This window comes from Carcharodon carcharias, chromosome 2 (assembly GCF_017639515.1).
Source record: "Carcharodon carcharias isolate sCarCar2 chromosome 2, sCarCar2.pri, whole genome shotgun sequence".
Lineage (NCBI taxonomy): Eukaryota > Metazoa > Chordata > Chondrichthyes > Lamniformes > Lamnidae > Carcharodon > Carcharodon carcharias.
In genome coordinates, this window is record NC_054468.1 from 128,718,959 (window position 1) to 128,739,394 (window position 20,436).

General features: G+C 44.0%; 1 protein-coding gene across 1 annotated transcript in view; it reads right to left on the reverse strand.

Annotated features, from left to right (window-relative positions):
* Positions 1 to 20,436, reverse strand: part of LOC121291608 (pleckstrin homology domain-containing family G member 1) — a 207,044-nt gene that overhangs the window by 5,725 nt on the left and 180,883 nt on the right. Inside the window, exons 12-17 of the mRNA XM_041213052.1 lie at positions 19,118 to 19,151; positions 16,798 to 16,896; positions 10,141 to 10,176; positions 8,753 to 8,769; positions 7,294 to 7,521; positions 1,625 to 3,248 (exon numbers count right to left, since the gene is read on the reverse strand). Coding sequence (XP_041068986.1) covers positions 1,625 to 3,248; positions 7,294 to 7,521; positions 8,753 to 8,769; positions 10,141 to 10,176; positions 16,798 to 16,896; positions 19,118 to 19,151 — 2,038 coding nt within the window. The remainder of the gene's footprint in view (positions 1 to 1,624; positions 3,249 to 7,293; positions 7,522 to 8,752; positions 8,770 to 10,140; positions 10,177 to 16,797; positions 16,897 to 19,117; positions 19,152 to 20,436) is intronic.

The following is a 20,436-nucleotide window of genomic DNA, read 5'->3' on the forward strand; positions in this document are numbered from 1 at the left end:
AGTGATGTAATGGGGTATTGATCACCACTGTCTTCAATAAGGGAACTGGACAAGTTCTTGGGCGAAGGAACATTGCCAGTGAGAAAGAGCTAATTGCTAGTTAACTGGGATCAAGCCTCGTTTAAATGCTTTGAGTTGGAGAGGAACTTTAAGAACAGCTGCAGTTTTTCTCCCCACTTTATTTTTACCCCCTCTAGAGACTGGATGGATTGATGGTTTGAAAGACTGAAACTTGTCCTGGTGTGGTTTGCGCTCACCCTTCCTTTTGTAAGTTTCTATTATGCATAAATTGGAAATCCCCATATGTTCTGCACAATGGCATCAAAAGCAACTACCAAATCGCCTATGAATTCACCATCAATCTTAGAAATAAAGCAGTCCAGTTTTATCACCGCTATTAATTGCCAGTAGTGGCACAGTAGTATCGCTCTTTCCTCTGGAGTGGGACTTGAGCCTTGAGCCTGAGGCTCCGACTTGTGCACATAATCCAGACTGACACTCCAGTACAGTATTGAGGGAGTGCTGTATGACAGGAGGTGCTTTCAGATGAAACCATTCGAGGGATATAAAAGATCCCACAGTACTATTTCAAAATTAAGCTGGGGGATTCTCCCCTATGTCCTGGTTAGTATTTAACCCTCATCCAACATCAAGAAATACACTCATTGCTTTTTGAGGGATGTTGTGCACCAATTAGCTGCTGCTCTTCCTGCATTACAACACTTCAAAAAGGTTTAATTAGCGATAAAGCACCTTGGGACTTGAAGTTATGAATGGTACTGTATAATTTCAACAGTCTTTCTTTCTTTCTCTCTAAAGGGGATATTCCAGCAGCTCATAACATTACTGGACAAAAAATAGACTGGGGCCCCGAATTCTCAAGAATGTCCAATCTACTGGATATTGGCAGAAGTTGCCATGGCTCCTTAGGCAACATCTTGCATCTAGAAAAACAAGTGCAGAAGATACATGGACCACCACCTGCAAGTTCCTCTCCAAGTCGCACACACTCCTGACTAGCAACTATAATCACCTTTGTTTCACTGTCACCAGGTCAAAATCCCTTAAAGCACTGTGGGGCTATACCTATACCACACAGACTACAGTGATTCGGAAGGCAGTTCACCACCTCCTTAACAGTAATTAGGGATGGGCAATAAATGCTGGCCTTACCAGTGACACTCCTATCCCATGAAATAATTTTTTTTTTTTTTAAAGTAGCTGATAAATTGCTCAGGGCAAACTCTAAGCTGGTCATCCTCAGGTGACAAGCCACTTTGCTATAGCCTCCACACAACTGCTGAATAGCTTCTGTACTTGTAAAAAGTGCATTGCATGAACAGAAGGGAAAAGGCTACAGTAAACAGAACCAACACAAATAGAAGGACAAGATCAGAGAGAGAGAGACACACAGACAGACGGACGATGCAAGATGGAAGGCTAGCTAGCACTGTGTCTGAATTGTTAAGTTGGAGTTAAAGGCTTAAAGACATGGTCAAACAATTCAGCAGATAAGCTGTGGCAGGGGCAGAGAAGGTGAAAGTAGGTTGCTGTGATACAGGAGATATGGCACTGGAAGCTTATCTCAGAGTCAAATAGAAGGTTGGGAGGAGATTCTACATACCAATGGCAGTGCCACCCTGTTTCTTTTCCTCTAGAATAGCCACCAAGTCCTTGCATTTCCTCTTGGGCTGATCAGATGGCAATTGCTCTGTGGTGTTCTTCATCTTGAGGAGCTGATTGGCTTTCTTGATTTTCTGACTATACTGTCGGGCCATATAATAGACCCTGCGTTTGGTTCGATCCATGATATCCAGATCCTGGGCAACGGTCTCGGTGTTGGTGCTGCCCATGGGGCTCTCTGCCTCATGTGTCTCATCATCCAAGAAGGCAGCACTTGTGGTTACCTCCCCCCTTGGCTCACTGTCGTCCGCCTTGACATTGCCAGTGCTTAGTCTGCCGGGTTTGCTCTTTACCGCTTCGACAAAACTGGGGCTTGCTTGGGTCAGCCTCTCCCTCTGGCGGCCCCGGGAGCTGGCCGGTCCACTCAGGTCATCCTCACTGACCGGGAAGGCAGCGGGCAGCCGGTCCCGCCTGGTCTCCTCACTCTTCCTGATGTAGTCCTCCAGGTCATTCCAGATCTCGTCCACCTCCTCAGACAGTTTGTCAGGGACTGATTCGTGTGACACAGAGTGGGAATTGGAGGAGCTGTTCCAGCCTAGGCGACTCTTCTCCGTCGAGCGGTTGTGATCGGAAGCATCATCGCCACTGAACCGAAGACTCTCCTCAGAAACAAAGCCGCCGAGCCCACAAGAGCCCAAATCACTGTCAGGACCCAGGAAGCTAACCCTCTCACCGCATTCTTCCCAATCATTCTTCAGCTTCTTATACGCTTTCTCGGACAATGCAAGCCTCTCATCCAGGCACTCAACAGCCTTCAATTCCCGCTTGGGTGACGCCATCGCACTCTGGCTAGACACGGGGCAGATTTCAGTGACTTGAGTGCAGCTGGCTTTCTTTCCCCACTTTCCCTGGCTCCCGGCATTCACGTGGCTTTGGCTGCCACCTTGGTCTTCCTCTTCAGCTGGATCATTTGACTGGAAACTGGCACCGGTCACTTCTCCTGCCCTGCAGACAAAGCCCTGCTCCTCGGCAGCCAATCTCGTCTCGCTGGCAAGCCCAATAAGCTCATATACACCATCGTCGGTGCTGACTCTCTGCGTTTCCCCATCTGGCCCTTCAGATCCTGCGGAGATGGCATGTCGGCAAGTGGAGTTTTGCGAGCTGGAAGCTCTCTGTGTCATTGGGGAGTGATGCTTACTCTCAGCAGCTGATTGGTGCCGGAAAGCAGAATGGCTCTCTCCGGCGCTGCTGGCCCTCCTCACAATCCTACCCCCGCAATGGCGCTCCCGAGCAGAGGTCGCAGCGAGACGGCCGCATGGCATATCTGAACCACGGTATAATGGACGGACCGGGGTGGAGTGGAGGTCTGGCGTGGAGGCTGTTGTCACAAACGTTTGGTAATCGTCGTCCCGTATGGCCCCATGGGGCACCACTTGACTGGAGAATGAGACATGCCCAATGGGAAGCTCAGGCCACACATCTCTCACCCCTTCTGTGCCCAGCAGTCCACCCACACGGTCTGTGGTTTCAATCTCTCCTGCAGCTTGGGCAACTAGCTTAGAACTCCAACATTCTAGTTGAACATTGAGTTGCCGAGACTCCTGTGTTGAGGATTTGGAAGAGAACTGAAAAACAAAATTTATTTTACAAGAGTTAGAGAGGAAATTGTTTGAAACTGCCTGGGGCAACGACAGCTGAAGGCACAGTCACTATGGTGGGTTAAAGTAAGTGGGGATGGGGATGGTTTGTCGGGGGGGGCGGTGGGGTGCGTGTAGATAAGAGGCCAGAATTGCAGGAAGGCAGAGCTAGGAGGGGTTGTAGGTTGTTAGAGAGATGGGGAGAACCAATATAGGATTTAAACAAAAATGTACATTTTAAATCTGACGTGTCAGGGTCCAAGAGTCAATCTAGGTCAGCAAGCACAGGGACAATGGGTCAACAGGCCATGTGTGAATAAGGATACAGACAGAATTTTGGGTGAGCTCAATTTTATCAAGGGTGCAAAATGGAAGACTGGCCAGAACATTGTCTTGTCTGGAGGTAACAAAAGCACTTTAGGGTTTCAACAACAGATGGAATGAGGGAAGGGTGGAGGCAGCTAGTATTACAGATAGCAGTAGGCAGCATTTGTGATGGAATATATGGAATGGAGCCAAACAAGGACAATCTTGAAATAAAAACAAAGTGCTGGAAAGGTCTGGCAGCATTTGTGGAGAGAAAAAAAAAAATCATTTAACTATTCAAGTCCAATAGGACTTCTTCAGAATGGAACAATCTTGAATTGGACAATGAAAGAGGGACTTTGGAGGGAGCCAGTCTGTTCAACTGTGTCAAAGACTGCAGACAGGTTGTGAAGAGTGAGGAGGGATAGTACATGGTTCCAGTCAAGCAGGATACCGCTTGTGACTTTGATTAAGGCCATTTCAGTACAGTAGCAGGGGCAAAATCCTGAGTGGAGGGATTCAAACATGGAGTTATGGGAAAGATAGGCACAGATTTGGGATGTAACACATTCAAGAACTTGAGGGGAAAGCGAGATTGGAGATGGGATAGCAGTTGGCAAGAACAGAAAAGGTCAAAGCCTTTTCTTGAAAGAGGAGTGTGATGTCAGGCTTTTTGAAAAGGACCTTTAGTTGAAAGAACCATTTACAGCATCAATTAACCAGGCAAGTAAATTTGGGTCATCAGCAGTTTGGTGGCAATGGGAACAAAAGGAACAGGAGATGTGTCTTGTGGACAGGATGAGCTTAGAGGGGGCACAAGGGGAGTTAGGAGAGAAACTCAAAAGGATGTGGGATCAAGGCCAGAGAGAGGAAAGGGAGAACTAACAGATTACTGAATGGATGGTTTCAACCTTAGCAAGTCCCTTACTCTTGCAGGCAAAGATGGCAAGAGTAAGGGGTTTAAGGATACAGTTGACAGTGACAAAGATAAACTGGGAATTAACTTTGTATTCCAGGATTATTTGATTAGTGAGCAGTTTTAGCAGAGGCTTTGTGGTCCAGCTAGGTCTGGGGATGATTGGCTAAACCAGTTGTTCATTATTAAGTCTGTGCCCCTTAGACTTGAGGAACCAGAGATGGGTGTCGTACCAGGGGAATGAGTTGGATGGGAAACAGTAAGGATAAAATGCAGCAAAGGTGCAGTGAGGGTGTGACTGAGCTAATCAGTAACTGCAGAAATGTTGTGGTGAATGGAGGACCAAAGGCTGGACAGTTGAGAGTTTGGAAGTTTATGTGCCTTGAAAGAAGCTTTCCCCTTCCCCCAGTTGCAAAACAAAGTGTAGCTGGGAGGAAGTAGGGGGGATGCGAGTGGAGAGGGAGACGGGTGACCAGCGATAGCCTTATTGGGCATTGAGGCAACTGGAAGAAAGAGCATGAGATGGCAAGGCTGAGACCATGAATATAGGTAGAAGAGTTGATATGGAGGGAAGGGGAGATTTGAGAAGTACAGGAAGGTAGTGAATTCAAATGATAGCAAGCAAGGTACAAATCATCACATGGTGTTGAAATAGTCACAACATTGATAACTTAAGCAAGAATATCAGAATGTAAACATTCAGGCAGGCTTCCCTCAACAGAACGAGCCAGAACAGGACTGGATTCAGCTAGGCAGTGATGCCTTTCCTGGTCAAAAAGCCTCCTGGCTTGGTTCCTGCATCATAATTGGGCAACTTGAGCAAGATTCCAACAGCATCTGTGGAACTCAGTAAGGGCTGGGAAAACCCCAACAAGGGGATTTTTTTTTTCCACAAGGCTCCTCTATCTCCACAGAGCCTGGTAACACAGTGAGGTTGGGTTGGGTGCTATCAGTATTTCCAATCCTCGCTTGCATCTGGTGAAGCACCAAGGCAGCAGGGAGAACCTTACCAGATCAGCCCTGAAGGCTGAATGTGGCTCAGATGATGGCCTTTCACCTCAGGTCAGAAGAGTGAGCTATTGTCCCACAAAAATGTGCATGAAATGTAGATTGCTACTCAAATGCAGTGCTGTACTGTTAGCAGTGTTATTCTTCAGTTAATGCCTTAAATCAGAGGAATCATCTTACCACTCAGATGGATCAAGTGGATATTAAAATATCCCAAGGAATTATTTGAAGAGTAACAGAGTTCTCCCAGTGTCCTAATCAACATTCCTCCTTCGACCAACACCATCCAAAGCAGGTTATCTGTTCACTTAGCTTATGACACAGGAACGTGAAGTCTGTCTTGGCCGATATTTATCTCTCAACCAATTACATAAGAGCAGCTAATCTGATCAAATTGTTTTTATTGTGGGAGCTTGCTGTGCACAATTTGGTTGCCACACTTCCCTATGTTACAGCAACAACTGCACTTCCAAAGAGTTTACAATTGGTTCTGGATTACTTTGGGCTGACCCGAGGTCATGAAAGGTGTTATAAAAATGCAAGTCCTTTCTTTTTAACAGACGGAAACAGAAAATGATTGAAGTGGTCTACTTAACTTGAGTAAATTTTACTGCATTTCTTCCCTTCTACACCTGCAAATCTTCAAGTTTGGAAAAGACCAAGTACATTGAGTTAGTAAAACACTAAGTTTAGTTGCTATTCTGATAAGGTGGTGATACCACCACTACCATGAGTGCTAGGGATCGATCAGTCACTAGGTGTCACCCATGCACTGCATTATAGTACACTTTGTAACACTCACTCTCTGGGTGCAAGAGGTACATTACAGATAGGCCTTAATGCTATTAATGAAAGAGAAACATGTTTTAAGTAGCATTTGATGTTTCAAACTAGAGAATAAATAAGAAAGGGCAATGTCTTGATTTTAAATTTGCCATCCGTGTTTTCAAATTCCTCCATAGCTTTGCCTTTCTCATCTCCATGACCCTCTCCAGTGCTAAAAGCCTTTACATTCCAATTCTGGCTACTTACGTGCATTGATTTCCCCACTATTGGCAGTGGTGCCTTCACCTGTTTAAGCACCAAGTCTGGAATTCCCTCTTAAACCTCTCTCTAAGTCACTCCTTAAAAACTTACTCCTGTGACCAAACCTTTGGTCACCTGTCTTGATATCTTATGTCTCGGTATCAAATTTTGTTTGATATAGCTCCTGTGAAGCACCTTGGAATGTTACTACAAATTGTGGTACCAACACAATAAATCAGAAAAAAGCTGGCATTTATAGCCAACTGATCACATCTTCAGGATGATCAACAGTGCTTTGCAACCAATGAATGATTTTAAAGTAAGGTAAAACACGGTAGCTCATTTGAGCAAAACCTCATTAGAAAGGGGATTTTTTTTTTAAAAAGTGATGTTGGTTCAGGAAACAATATTGATCAGAATACCAGGAACACTTACACTGCTCTTCAAATTGGGATATTTTATATCTAACTGAATTGACGTTACAGTATTTAAAGTAACATCTCATCTTCTTTACAATTTCAATAGTTTCAACAGTGCTTTGCAACCTAGATTGTATGTGTGCCCGTGGAATGTAGGTTTAACTAACCAACCAACCTTCTCTTGTTTGCCGCTCAATGATTTTCAGCTTTGGACAGAGTTAGAAATTACTCAGGATAACTGAGTCAGTGTCCACAGACAGTAACAGCATAAACAGGGCAAATTTCAGGACAGGTTCCGGATAATGCGCATACATTAAAAGAGATGCATCTTGATATCAGCAACATTATAACAATCAACCTGTTCAACGTCGACTTCCTCTTCATCATCAGCATCAGTCTGCTCCAAAGTCCGTAGCTGGAGACTTTCCTCTTGGTCACTTGGATAGGCAGGCTCCAGTGACTCTTGCGATCGGTTCACTGTCTCACCATGACGGAGTGCACTAATTTCAGACTTGGTGTTGGGCAATACTTTACTGGATAATTCTTCCATAGACGGAGAAAGGAGAGATCCTTCAACACTGGCACGCTGTTAGGGGAGGAAATATCCATCACACACTGCTCACAAATTTCCATTACATCATACATATATATTGAACTGGAATTAAAAACAGGAAGTTACTGCACAAACTACAAAAATGGGATTGTAGAAAACAAAAAAAAAATGAAAGAAGTTTAATTGATATTAACAAAGGACACCCAAATTTATCATATTTAAGAGCAAAAGAACACAACATAAGAAATGAGAGCAGTGGACAACTATACAGCCCCTTAAGTTTGCTCTGGCATTCAATACAATCATGGGTGATCATCTGCCTCAACTCCACCTACCCACCTGCTCTATGTCCCTCAATTCCCTGAAACCCCAAAAATCCTTTCTCAGCCTTGACTTTATTCAACAGTGGAAAATCCACAAACATTTGAGGTAGAGAATTCCAAAGATTCACAGCCCTCAGAAGGAAGGAAATTCTCACCATTTCAATCCTAAATGATCAGCCCCTTATCCTAAGACCGTGCCTGTGTTCTAAATTCCCCAACCACCTCTTGGTGTCTACACTGTTGAGCCCATCAATATCTTGTATGTTTCAGTGAGATCACCTTCAAAACTCCCAATTTACTCAGCCTCTATCTTTCATCCCAGAGATCAATCTAGTGAAACTTCTAAAGGCCACACTCCTGCTTTTTCCTCTCAGCCCTACAAACCTCTTCTTTTCAAGCATTATCCAATTTCCTTTTGGAAGGTATTATTTAATGTACTTCTACCAGCCTTTCAGGCAGTGCGTTCCAGATCATAACTCTGGATTTAAAAAATTCTCATGTCCTTCTGGCTGTTTTGCCAGTTACCTTAAATCTGTATTATATTGTCTTAAATTAACTTAGACATTTAAGAAAACTTTGGAAAAACCTTATCTAGGGAAATAGCTGCCTAAATTTTAGACCAGTACCCTCATCCAGGTCCTCAGATTCAAGAGAATCTCCAGATGGACTTTGCACCAGAAACGATTAGGTGATCCCAGGTCCTGGCACTCTTTCTGATGTTGCCAACTCTCCAAGTGGCCCAAATGGGTCATGAAAGGCGCTATAATAGTGCAAGTCATTTCCTTCTAATCTTCAATGTTATTTAAAAGGTACAGCTCTCTGGCAATTTTAACAGGAAGTTCAAATCCAATTTTTTTGTACCTTGTGCCAACACTTCACATTACTGGACAAATACACCCAAATCTTCCTAGTGCACTGTTAAAAAAACACTAGACACTTACCTTGTCCTGTCTTGTCTCTGAATAGGAGATGGGAGGGTAGGTGGAGAAAAAAAACAAAATATTTAAAAAATACTCTTCAAACTCCAAAGGCAATCAATCACGCAATCTCCAGCTGATACTAGTCATAGATGGGTGTTAGTTGAAGCATTGAACTCCAAAATGGCACTGCTTGGATCAAATCAGCATTGCGCTCTGATGTCATGATCTGCCTGCTCTGCATATTCCCAGCTCATGCTCACTGCTTGTGTACTAACACCTGCATCAATATGGCATCCAGTTCAATTCATCCCACAAACATGATTTAGACATGAATATAGGAGGTATGATCAGCAAGTTCACAGATGACACAAAAATTGGTGGTGTCGTAAATAGCAAGGAGGCAAGCTTTAGATTACAGGACGGTATAGATGGGCAGAGCAGTGGCAAATAGAATTTATTCCTGAGAAGTGAGGTGATGCACACAGCAAGGGAATACACAATGAATGGTAGGACCCTTGGAAGTACACAGAATCAGAGGGATCTTGGCGTGCATGTCCATAGATCCCTGAAGGCTGCAACACTGGTAGATAAGATGGTTAAAAAGGCAAATGGAATACTTGTTTTTATTAGCTGAGGCATAGAATATAATAGCAGGGAGGTTATGGTGGAGCTGTATAAAACACGAGTTAGGCCACAGCTCGAGTAATGTGTGCAGTTCTGGTCGCCACACTATAGGAAGGATGTGATTGCACTGGAGAGGGTACAAAGGAGATTCACCAGGATGTTGCCCGAGTGGAGCGTTTCAGCTATGAAGAGAGAGCCTGGATAGGCTACAGTTATTTTCCTTGGAGCAGAGAAGGCTTGGGATGGCGGGGGGAGGGACCTGGTAGATGTGTACAGAATTATGAGGAGCATCGATAGGAAGAAACTTTTCCCCTTTGTGGAGGTATCAATAACCAGGGGGCATAGATTTAAAAGGTAAGGGGCAGGAGGTTTAGAGGGGATTTGAGGAAACAATTTTTCACACAGAGGGTGGTTGGAATCTGGAACACACTGCCTGAAGGGGTGCTAGAGGTAGGAACCCTCACAACATTTTAGTATTTAGATGAGCACTTGAAACACCATAGCATACAGGGCTATGGGCCAAGTGCTGGAAAATGGGATTAGAATAGATAGGTGCTTGATGGCATGGACACAATGGGCCAAAGGGCCTGTTCCTGTGATGTATAACTCTGACTCTATATGCACATGTGTAAGTTGGAAAACAATATAAAATGTGTTAACTCAGTCTATGGCTGTAAACATGCATGGCTGAAGATGGCACAAATTAATAATCGTAGCAAGAAACGTAATTGAATAAACTATGGATCAAATTCTGTTTAGTACTTGAAGTGAAGGTGGTTTGTTACCCATTTGTTTAGCAGACTTCAACCTTCCTGATGGTTCTGCAAAATACAGAAAAATAGAATCAAGGATGGCATTTTTGTACAAGGTAGAATGCTATTGATGCAAATGCATATCTGCTGCTAAGCACAGAAAGCTCCTTATAACCCAGGTGTTTGCTATGGATGTATGTTTCCATCAATGAGGAGAATTTAAAAATCATTCTGCAGATATGGGCCAGCAATTATTCTCCACCCCTAGTTGTGCTCGAGAAGGTGGTGTTGAGCCTTCCTGAACCTCTGTGGTGAAATTGCTATCACAACACTGTTAGGTAGAGCACACAACTTTGATCTAGCAATGATGAAGGAATGGTCATATATATCAAGTCGGTAAGGCGTGCAACTTGGAGGTTTTGGTGTTCCCATGCACTTGCTAAGTTTCTTGTCTTAGGTGGTAGAAGCTGAGAATTTGGGACGATGTTGCGGTATATTCACCAACCTGCCCTACCATGGCTTCACAACTGCTTTTGACTGCTCATCTATAGAGGATGAGGCAGGCACAGCACACTTCAGCTGTCAAGTGCTTGGACAGTGAGGAGCCACATACACTGGGTTCCATGTGTTTTTAAGCTCTGAAGTCCACTGAGCTCAGTGGTAGCACTCAACTCTGAACCAGAAGATTGTGGGTCCAAGACTCATTCCAGAGACTTCACAATCCACATTGACACTCAGTGCAGTACTTAATGGGTGCTGCACTGTTGGAGATGCCATTTTTCAGATTAGACATGAAACAGAGGCCCTGTCTTCCCTCTCACGTGAGCATAAAAGATCCCATGGCACTAATCCAAGAGGAGCTAGTCCTCAGTGTCTTTCCTGTCCAACATTTATCCCTTGACCAACATCACAAACCAATTATCTAGTAAATCTGTAAATGGTTTATGGGACCTGTTTTCAAATTAGCTGCTGCCTATTCAATATCTATTAACCTAACTTGTAACGAACACTAGCCATCGTTCAGCATTTTGCATCTTATTTGACAGTTCAAAATAATCTCAAATGATGTAGGAGTGAGGTAATGTTTGGCATTTAACTAAGGTGTTCATTTGAATGCTCAAATCCTAAAAGAGAAATTGAGGGTTTACAAATGACATGTGGAACCCAAGATTAGCAACAATACATTCCTACTTTGGTTATAACTTGTTCATTCCTACTTTGGTTATAACTTGTTCAACTTTTTGACCTGAGCAATTAATTTTAATCCATCCCAGGTTTGTAAATAACAATGTTTCCAAGAAACTTGCAATTTGCTTCAGTTCCTTATCTCAGGAGAAAGGGAATGATCTAGAAAGGTCAACTCCCCTTGGACACTCCACTACCCCGACTTCCCTATACATAGGATATTATCACCTCCACTGCACACTCATTTATCACAGGAAGTGGCAAATTAGTTAGAATGCTAAACAAATTTTTTTTATTCATTCACGGGATGTGGGTGTTGCTGGCTAGTCCAGCATTTATTGCTAAGAAGGTGGTGAGGTGTCTTCTTGAACCGCTGCAGTCCATGTGGTATAGGTACACCCAAGTGATCTTAGGAAGGGAGCTCCAGGATTTTGACCAAGCGAGAGTGAAGGAATGGCAATATCAGTTCCAAGTCAGGATAGCATGTGGCTTGGAGGGGAACTTGCAGGTAGTGGTAAAAACAAAGAAACTGCAAGTGCTGGAAATCCAAAACAAAAACAGAATTACCTGGAAAAACTCAGCAGGTCTGGCAGCATCCGCCGATGCTGCCACCTGCTGAGTTTTTCCAGGTAATTCTGTTTTTGTTGCAGGTAGCGGTGTTGTCTTTGTCCTAGGTGGCAGAGGTTGTGGGTTTGGAAGGTACTGTTGAAGGATCCTGAGTGAGTTGCTCAGGCATCTTGGAGATTATACACACTGCTGCCACTGTGCATCGGTGGTGGAGGGAGTGAATGTTTAAGGTGGTGGATGGGGTGCCAATCAAGCAGGCTGCTGTGTCCTGGATGATGTTGAGTTGAGTGTTGTTGGAGCTACATGCATTCAGGCAAGTGGAGAGAATTCCATCACACTCTTACTTGTGCCCTGGTGGACAGGCTTTGGGGAGTCAGGGGGTGAGTTACTCTCTGCAGAATTCACAACCTCTGACCTGTAACCGCAGTATTTATATGGCTGGTCCAGTTCAGTTTGTGGGTCAATAATAACACCTTTAATGTCAATCATGGGGGATTCAGTGATGGTAATGCCATTGAATGTCAAGTAGAGATGGTTAGGTTCTCTCTTGTTAGAGATGGTCATTGCCTGGCATTTGTGTGGCATAATTTTAAAATTTATTTACAGGATGTTGGCACCACTGGCTAGACCAGCATTTATTGCCGATCCCTAGTTGCCCTTGGGAAGGTAGTGGTGAGCTGCCTTCTTGAACTGCTGTAGTCCATGTGGTGTAGGTACATCCACAGTGCTGTTAGGGAGGGAGTTCCAGGATTTTGACCCAGTGACAACGAAGGAATGGTAATATATTTCCAAGCCAGGATGGTGAATGGCTTGGAGGGGAACTTCCAGGTGGTGGTGTTTCCATGTATCTGCTGTCCTTGTTCTTCTAGATGGTAGTGGTCGTGGGGTTGGAAGGTGCTGCCTAAGGAGCCCTGGTGAGTTTCTGCAGTGCATCTTTTAGATGGTGCACACTGCTGCCATTGTTCGCTGTGGCGGAGGGAGTGAATGTTTGTGGAAGGGGTGCCAATTAAGCAGGTGGCTTTGTCCTGGATGGTGTGAAGCTGAATGTTGTTGGAGCTGCACTTATCCAGGCAAGTGGAGAGTATTCCATCATGTTCCTGATTTGTGCCTTGTAGATGATGGACAGGTTTGGGGAGTCAGGAGGTGAGTTACTTGCCACAAGATTCCTAGCCTCTGACCTGCTCTTGTAGCCACAGTATTTATATGGCTAGTCCAGTTCAGTTTTTGGTCAATATCCCCAGGATATTGATAGTGGGGAACTCAATGATGGTAATGCCATTGAATGTCAAGGGACAATGGTTAGATTCTCTCTGGTTGGAGAAGGTCATTGCCTGACAGTTGTGGGGCATCCATGTTACTTGCCACTTGTCAGCCCAAGCCTGGATATTGTCCACATCTTGCTGCATTTGGACATGGATTGCTGCAGTATCTGAGTCGTCGAAAATGATGCTGAATATTGTGCAATCATCAGCGAACATCCCCACTTCTGACCTTATGAAAGGAAGGTCATTGATGAAGCAGCTGAAGATGGTTGGGCCTAGGACACTACCCTGAGGAACTCCTAAAGGTACGTCTTGGAACTCAGATGATTGACCTCCAATAACCACAACCATCTTCCTTTGTGCTAGGTGGACCAGTGGAGAGGTTTCCCCCTTATTCCCGTTGACTCCAGTTTTTCTCTAGGGCTCCTTGATGCCATACTCTGTCAAATGCTGCCTTGATGTCAAGGACAGTCACTCTCACCTCACCTCTTTTGCCTATGTTTGGACCAAGGCTGTAACGAGGTCAGGAGCCGAATGGCCCTGGCAGAATCCAAACAGTGAGTAAAGTGCCACTTGATCGCACTGTTGGTGACCCCTTCCATCACTTTGCTGATGATTGAGAGTAGACTGATGGGGCAATGATTGGCCAAGTTGGATTTATCCTGCTTTCTGTGGATAGGACATAGCCGGGCAATTTTCCATATTGCCAGGAAGACACCAGTGCTGTAACTATACTAGAATAGCTTGGCTAGGGCACAGCTAGCTCTGGAGCACAAAACTTCAGTACCATTGCCAGAATGTTGTCAGGGCCCATAGCTACTGCAGTATTCAGTGCCTACAGCTGTTTGTTGATATGCTGTGAAGTGTATCAAATTGGCTGAAGACTATCATCTGTGACACTGGGGACCTCAGGAAGAGGCAGAGATGGCTGAAAATGGTTGCAAATGCTGCAGCCTCGTCTTTAGCACTGATATCCTGGATTCCCCCATCCTTGAGGATGGGGATATTTGTGAAGCCTCCTTCTCCAGAGTTGTTTAAATTGTCCACCGCCATTCATGACTGGATGTGGCAGGACTGCAGAGTTTGTGGGATCACTTAGTTCTGTCTATCCGCTGTTTGGCATGCAAGTAGTCCTGTGTTGTAGCTTCACCAGATTGACACCTCATTTTTAGGTATGCCTGGTGCTGTTCCTGGCATGCCTTCCTGCACTCTTCATTGAACCAGGGTTGATCCCCTAGATTGATGGTAATGGTAGAGTGGGGGATATGCCTGGCCATGAGGTTACAGATTGTAGCTGTACATAATTATGCTTCTGGACCATAGCACCTCATGGATGCCCAGTTTTGAGTTGCTAGAAATGTTCAAAATCTATCCAATTTAGCACTGTGGTAGTGCCACACGACACAAATGGAGGGCGATTCTCAATGTGAAGACTGGACTTTGTCTCCACAAGGACTGTGCGGCTGTCAATCCTACCAATACTGTCGTGGACAGATGCATCCGTGACAGGTAGACTGGTGAGGACAAGGTCAGTTGATGAGGACAAAGTTTTTCCCTCTCGTTAGTTTCCTCACCACTTGCCACAGACCCCATGTAGCATTTCTCTATTCGACCATGTTGGTCAACAGTGGTGCTACCGAGCCACTCCTGGTGATGGACATTGAAGTTACCCGCCCAGAGTACTTTTTATGCCCTTGTCGGACCCCATGAAGTCTTATGGCATCACACCAATGTTGAGGACTCCCAAAGCAACTTCCTCCTGACTGTATACCACTGTGCTGCCACCTCTGGAGGTGCCGACAGGACAGATCCAGAGTAGGTGATGGTGGTATCTGGACATGGTCTGTAAGATATGATTCTTTGAGTATGACTATGTCAGGTTGTTGCTTGTCTAGTCTGTGGGGCAGCTCTCCAAATTTTAGCACAGGCCCCTAGATGTTTGCAAGGAGGACTTTGCAAGGTTGGGTGTGCAGTTGTCGTTTCCAGTGCCTAGGTCGATGTCGAGTAGTCCGTCCATTCCATTCATTTTTTTTAGACTTCATAGTGGTTTGATACATTGAGTGGCTTGCTAGGCCACTACAGAGTCAGCTACATTGTTGTGGGTCTGGAATTACATGTAGGCCAGACCAGGTAAGAGCGGCAGATTTCCTTCTCTTAGTGAACCAGATAGATTTTTATGACAATCGACAATGGTTTCATGTCACTATTACAGAGTCTAACTTTTTAATTCCAGATTTATTCACCAAATTTAAATTCCACCAGTGCTTTGGTGGGATTTGAACCCTTGTCCCCAGAGAATTAGTCTGGGCCTCTGAACTGCTAGTCCAGTGACGGTACCTCTATGCTACCACCTCCCCTTGGAGGTGTTGGGAAGCATTTATATCTCCCTTTGTGCTCAAAGACATTAGAAATCTATGACCCTAAAGCAGTCTGAAAAATGAGCTGGGAGCATTCTTGCAGGTCTTAGGCCTTATTACTCAAAACTAACCCACAGAAGGATATGCAAGGGTGGACTGCTGTGGTAGCCCCTCCCATTATGATGTGTGTAAAGTACTAGCCTTCTGCTCATGTAAGCCAGGAATTACAGGCTATTGTAGTATAATTGTTATAGTACTATCTAGCAACTCTAAAAGGATATAGGCAGGATTTTCCTGTCCCAAAATGGAGGCAGGACAGCAAATAATGGTGCCTGTGGCCAGTCTGATACCTCCATTCTCAACTCTCCCTTTGACTTTCTCAAGGACATGGGAGCAGGGGGTGTTGGTTGGGTGGGAAAGGGAAGTTGCCCACCTTGTTAATTGGATATGTTGAGGTCATTAGGAAGCTTGCCTTCTGACCTCCCTAGATTTTCACAGGGGCATGCAGCTCTCTAAAGCTGACCAGCTGCAACCTGGTGGGAACCAGGCTAGAAGAATTCTATGATGAAAAAAGTGAAAGATTGGACAGAAAGACTACTGAGCAGCAATAACATTTTAATAACCAATCTTTTCCTTTCCTATCTTGGGTCCCAGCTCTCCATTTGCCTTGGCCACTTTGAAGATGAAGATCCTCTCTCTTTCTTTCCACGTGCAGACAGCAGCCAAAGCAATGGCTACTGATTCAGGCCAGGATGTTGCCTGCTTCCCTGGTGTCCTGCCTCCCTGCACACTAATTGGACAGCAGACCCATCTCTAGGGTCATTAAGACCCCAACCCCATTACGGGAGACGGGAACACAACGCGGGATCAGTCAACCTCTCAATTCCCACTTCTGAAGGGAAAATCCAGCTCCATGAGTTCAAATCCCACCATGGCCAATTGTCAAATTGAATTTAATAAAGTTGGTCAGTTGTAGACTGACCATAATAAGTTGCTAGATTGCTGTAAAAACCCAAATCATCAATGCCCTTCAGGGCAAGGAACCTGCTACCCCACCCCAATGACATGACCCACATGTCACCGCAATTCTACACTACACTACATGGCTGACTCTTAAAACCCCCTCAACTAGCTATTCAGTTGTAAAACCAATCACTAGAAAGCGCACCACTGCCATCTGGGAGCAATAAAGTACCACAGGTCCACCTCACTCTGTTCTTTAACACAGCAATTTGGAGAACATCTAATCTCAAACACTCCTTTATAGTTAGTGTGCTGTCCTGAACATTCAGTGTTAGGAATCGATAAGGTCAGTGTACCAGACTTCCTTCGGACTCTGCGAGGTGTGATTCTGTCTTCCTTCAAATGTGCTTCTGCCTTCCTCTCACCCTCAGGGCTGTAGTGGAAGCCAGGGTGATCTGCAGGGAAAATAACATCACAATCAATAAATCTTTTCTGGACAAGTTACTTTCCATTTCCACACATACACCCAACTAGGTTCTAATGGAGTCTTCTAACTTTAGCCTAGAACGAGGGGCAGGCACAGGTTTATAGAGAGTTAATGGCAGATTGCACAGGCACAGCTGTGCTTCTATCTGTATGGAAATGGTGCCTATAACCATCCTCTAGGACGGCTTCTTCCTTCCCTTCCTAGTCGCATGCTAGGTAGGTGACAGCAAGAAACCTCAGACAGAATACTGGAAACTGGAACTTCAGTGACTGAGGAACTATTAACATAGAGGAGCGATGCTATTAGGTCATAAATGTTGTACACTTCAATTCCATTAACCCACTTTTGCACCACATCTTTTGATGCCATTACCTAACAAAATTTACCCATCTGTAGTATCAATTTGTTTATTGTCTGGTTTACAAGGGGAAATAGATACAAGGGATTACTAATTTTGTGCATTACATATTTTTGTGCTGCAAATTTCTATGAAATCCATAGGTGTAAGCATCTGCATACAGGTTTTCATACTGAAATTAAAAGATTCAGTAATATGTCAAGAGGACAAAGCATCCCAAATCCCAATAAAAACTGTCCAACACAATGAATAACTTCCAGCAGCCTAAGACTCTCTGATTCAACAGGATTAGATTTTTCAATCATCATCATTTAGAAGAGTAGAGCACAGAAAATTCTTCAGCCAACTGAGTCTATGCTAGATCAGTCCAAAATTAATCCTGCTCTCTGCTGCAAAAGTTTATCCACTTTACCCTTCAAAAATGCAGTGGTCTCCCACCTCAACCCTTTGTAGCAAAGCATTCTATGCTCTAATAGTATAAAGAAATCTCTCCAAACTGCTCTCCTCATTTAGGGGCATCGATTTAAAATATTGGTTACATAATCCCCAGAGGAAACTAACTTTCCCCATTTACTCTTTTCAAAACCGGTCATAATTTTCACTATATTAAATCTTTTCTTAGCCTTCTCTGCTGCAGAAGAAATCAGCCCAGTTATTGCAGGTCTCTCCTCATAACTAATTTCCCATCCCTGGCATTATCTTGGTGATTGTGCTCTCTATGGTTTTAATATTCTTTCCATAAAGGGACACCCAGTGCTCTTAACTGTGGCCTAACCAGTGTTTTGTATAAACTTCTCATTATTTCACTACTGTTTGTAAAACTCAAAATATTCCTGACTATAGTTTTATTAACCTACATTCATATTTTCAAGCTATTATGTATTTACATCCCTAGGTCTGTGTTCTTATCGTGCGCTAACTGCCACTCACTATCCCTGTCCTCGAGGACCTACATTGGCATTGGTTCCTCCAATGTCTATAGTTCAAATTCTAATTCTTTCACCTTCAAAGCAGTTCATGACCTTGCCTCACACTATCTTTGTGACCTCCACCTGCCCCACTTCATGAACCCTGCCTTCCTTCAGTTTCTGCTGTTTAAGCAGCCCTCCTTCCCTTTGTCCCACCACTGGTGCCTTCAGCTACCAAAGCCTTACAATCCCAGTACACAACCCAAACTCCTGCGCCTCTTCATTTCCTCCTCTTTTAAAGCCTTGTAAGAAAAACATTTCTCTAACTGAATTTTAAACACAACTCTCCAATATTCCCTTCAATGGCTTGATCTTAATTTCTCTGATTGTCACATCCTTCTTCATTTAAATAGGTTATTACCAATGTTGGAAGACAGAGTGGAAAATCTTTGGATCCTTTAGAAGAATAAAAAACTAAATGGACAGTGAAGGCGGGGGGGTGGTACAGTGGTCAGAGTCTACAATGAGATAGGGCCCCAGAGGGTACAGAGAGGGTATTGAATGTATACAAAGAGGGCCCTCAGCACATCTGGTAATAACAATGTCTAATTTTGTATTCTCTATCTGTAGCTCAGCAAAAAACAGAACAACCAGGAGTCACTGCCTGGAAGACTCACAAGAAACAGATCACCTGAGACTAATGTGTTCCAGGAGTTTGGTATTCAGTTTGCAGTGGGGCAGGGGGCTGTGTGAGGTCAGCAGCCTGGGCAGGGTTCTAGCACAATGTAAACGTGAACATTTTCCCCGTGGCTGTTTAGTGGATACACCCCAGGCACTGTTCTGCAGTTGCAGAACACGCTATATAATATTGAACGGAATAACTTGGCAGCATACTCAAGCAGACCAAATTGAACTCTACTTACGAATGGCATCCATCTCCAGAATTGCTTGTTTTGCCTATAAATAAAAACAGTTCAGTTTATTCTTCAACCTCTGCTCAACCAATTCTCAGTTGTAACATGCTGACTTCAAAAAGGAGGGCAGCTGAAAGCAGTATTGTAATTATATTTACACAGATCCCTCCCTTCAGAAACAAGGGGCGCAAGTGTTGTTCAAGTTGGGAAACAGGACTTGCAAACAAGAACAGGCTTGAATTGCAACAAAGCTTTACAGTAGACTGTTTAAAATATGAACAACTTTAAAACAAACTATTAAGAAGCATCAGCATTAACAATGATTCTGTTTTCCACCAAGACATTAAGCTTGCAATGTGGAGTTAAAAAAAAAATCAGTTTGTTGATAAAGATAATTACTAGCAAAACTGTAACCAGAGTATAAGCTGGGTGGATGTGGCAAATCCATAGTTATACATGAAACAAATCTGAATAATGTGCCTTTAGCTGCGCAATTGACAGCTATTTCTTTCCCCATAAATTGGAATAACAAGCTTCATTTCCATGTACCATCTCAGGCTGTGTTAACACTAGAGCTTGTAATGTTGGGATGAAGTGGATTTGCTTTACTCCCATGCTGTAGTTAATAGTGCAAATACAACTCGCATCTGATGTTCTGGTCACATCAGGCATTGGGTGAGATGGGCTAAGATTTGAGGGAATTTCACTCTGCTTGCCACGGTGTGGAGTTTCTACATGACTTATGCCCAGCAATCGAACAAAATTGTTCCAAAGATTGTGGAATTTTAAGCGAGCTTCATTTATAACTACTTTAAACTAGAGTTTCCACAATATTTTATGCTGGTTCATTAGCTGAAGCTTTCCCTGCTCATAAAACTAGCCACATACCCACCCCTTGGACAAAATGGCAAGTTTCCATCAATTGTGCTTGTTCAGGGATGTTCACCACATCAAATGCAGATTCTCAAGAACACAGGCTGTCATTAATCCAGCATGAATGAGCTATACCCCCAATGACCAGCTGTCAAGTGAAGCCTGACCCAGGTCTGTTTCTCCTGTTGCTGCAATTACTTCAGATTCAGATTGAGTTGAAGTTCTGTCAGTTCCAACAGAGGACACATTGTGGCATCTCAATTGACTATTGGTCACAGGTCTCATATACCAAGGGTACAACACTGATTTTTGTTTTAAACTTGAGCTCATGCTAGTGTGTTTGCATGGAAATGTGAGTTTACCTTCACCTCAGAAAAACAGAGTGCCTAGTGTGTTCTGGGTGCATTTTGCCAATTGCATCCCTAGCTCAACACTCAAGCTTAGAGTAATTACAC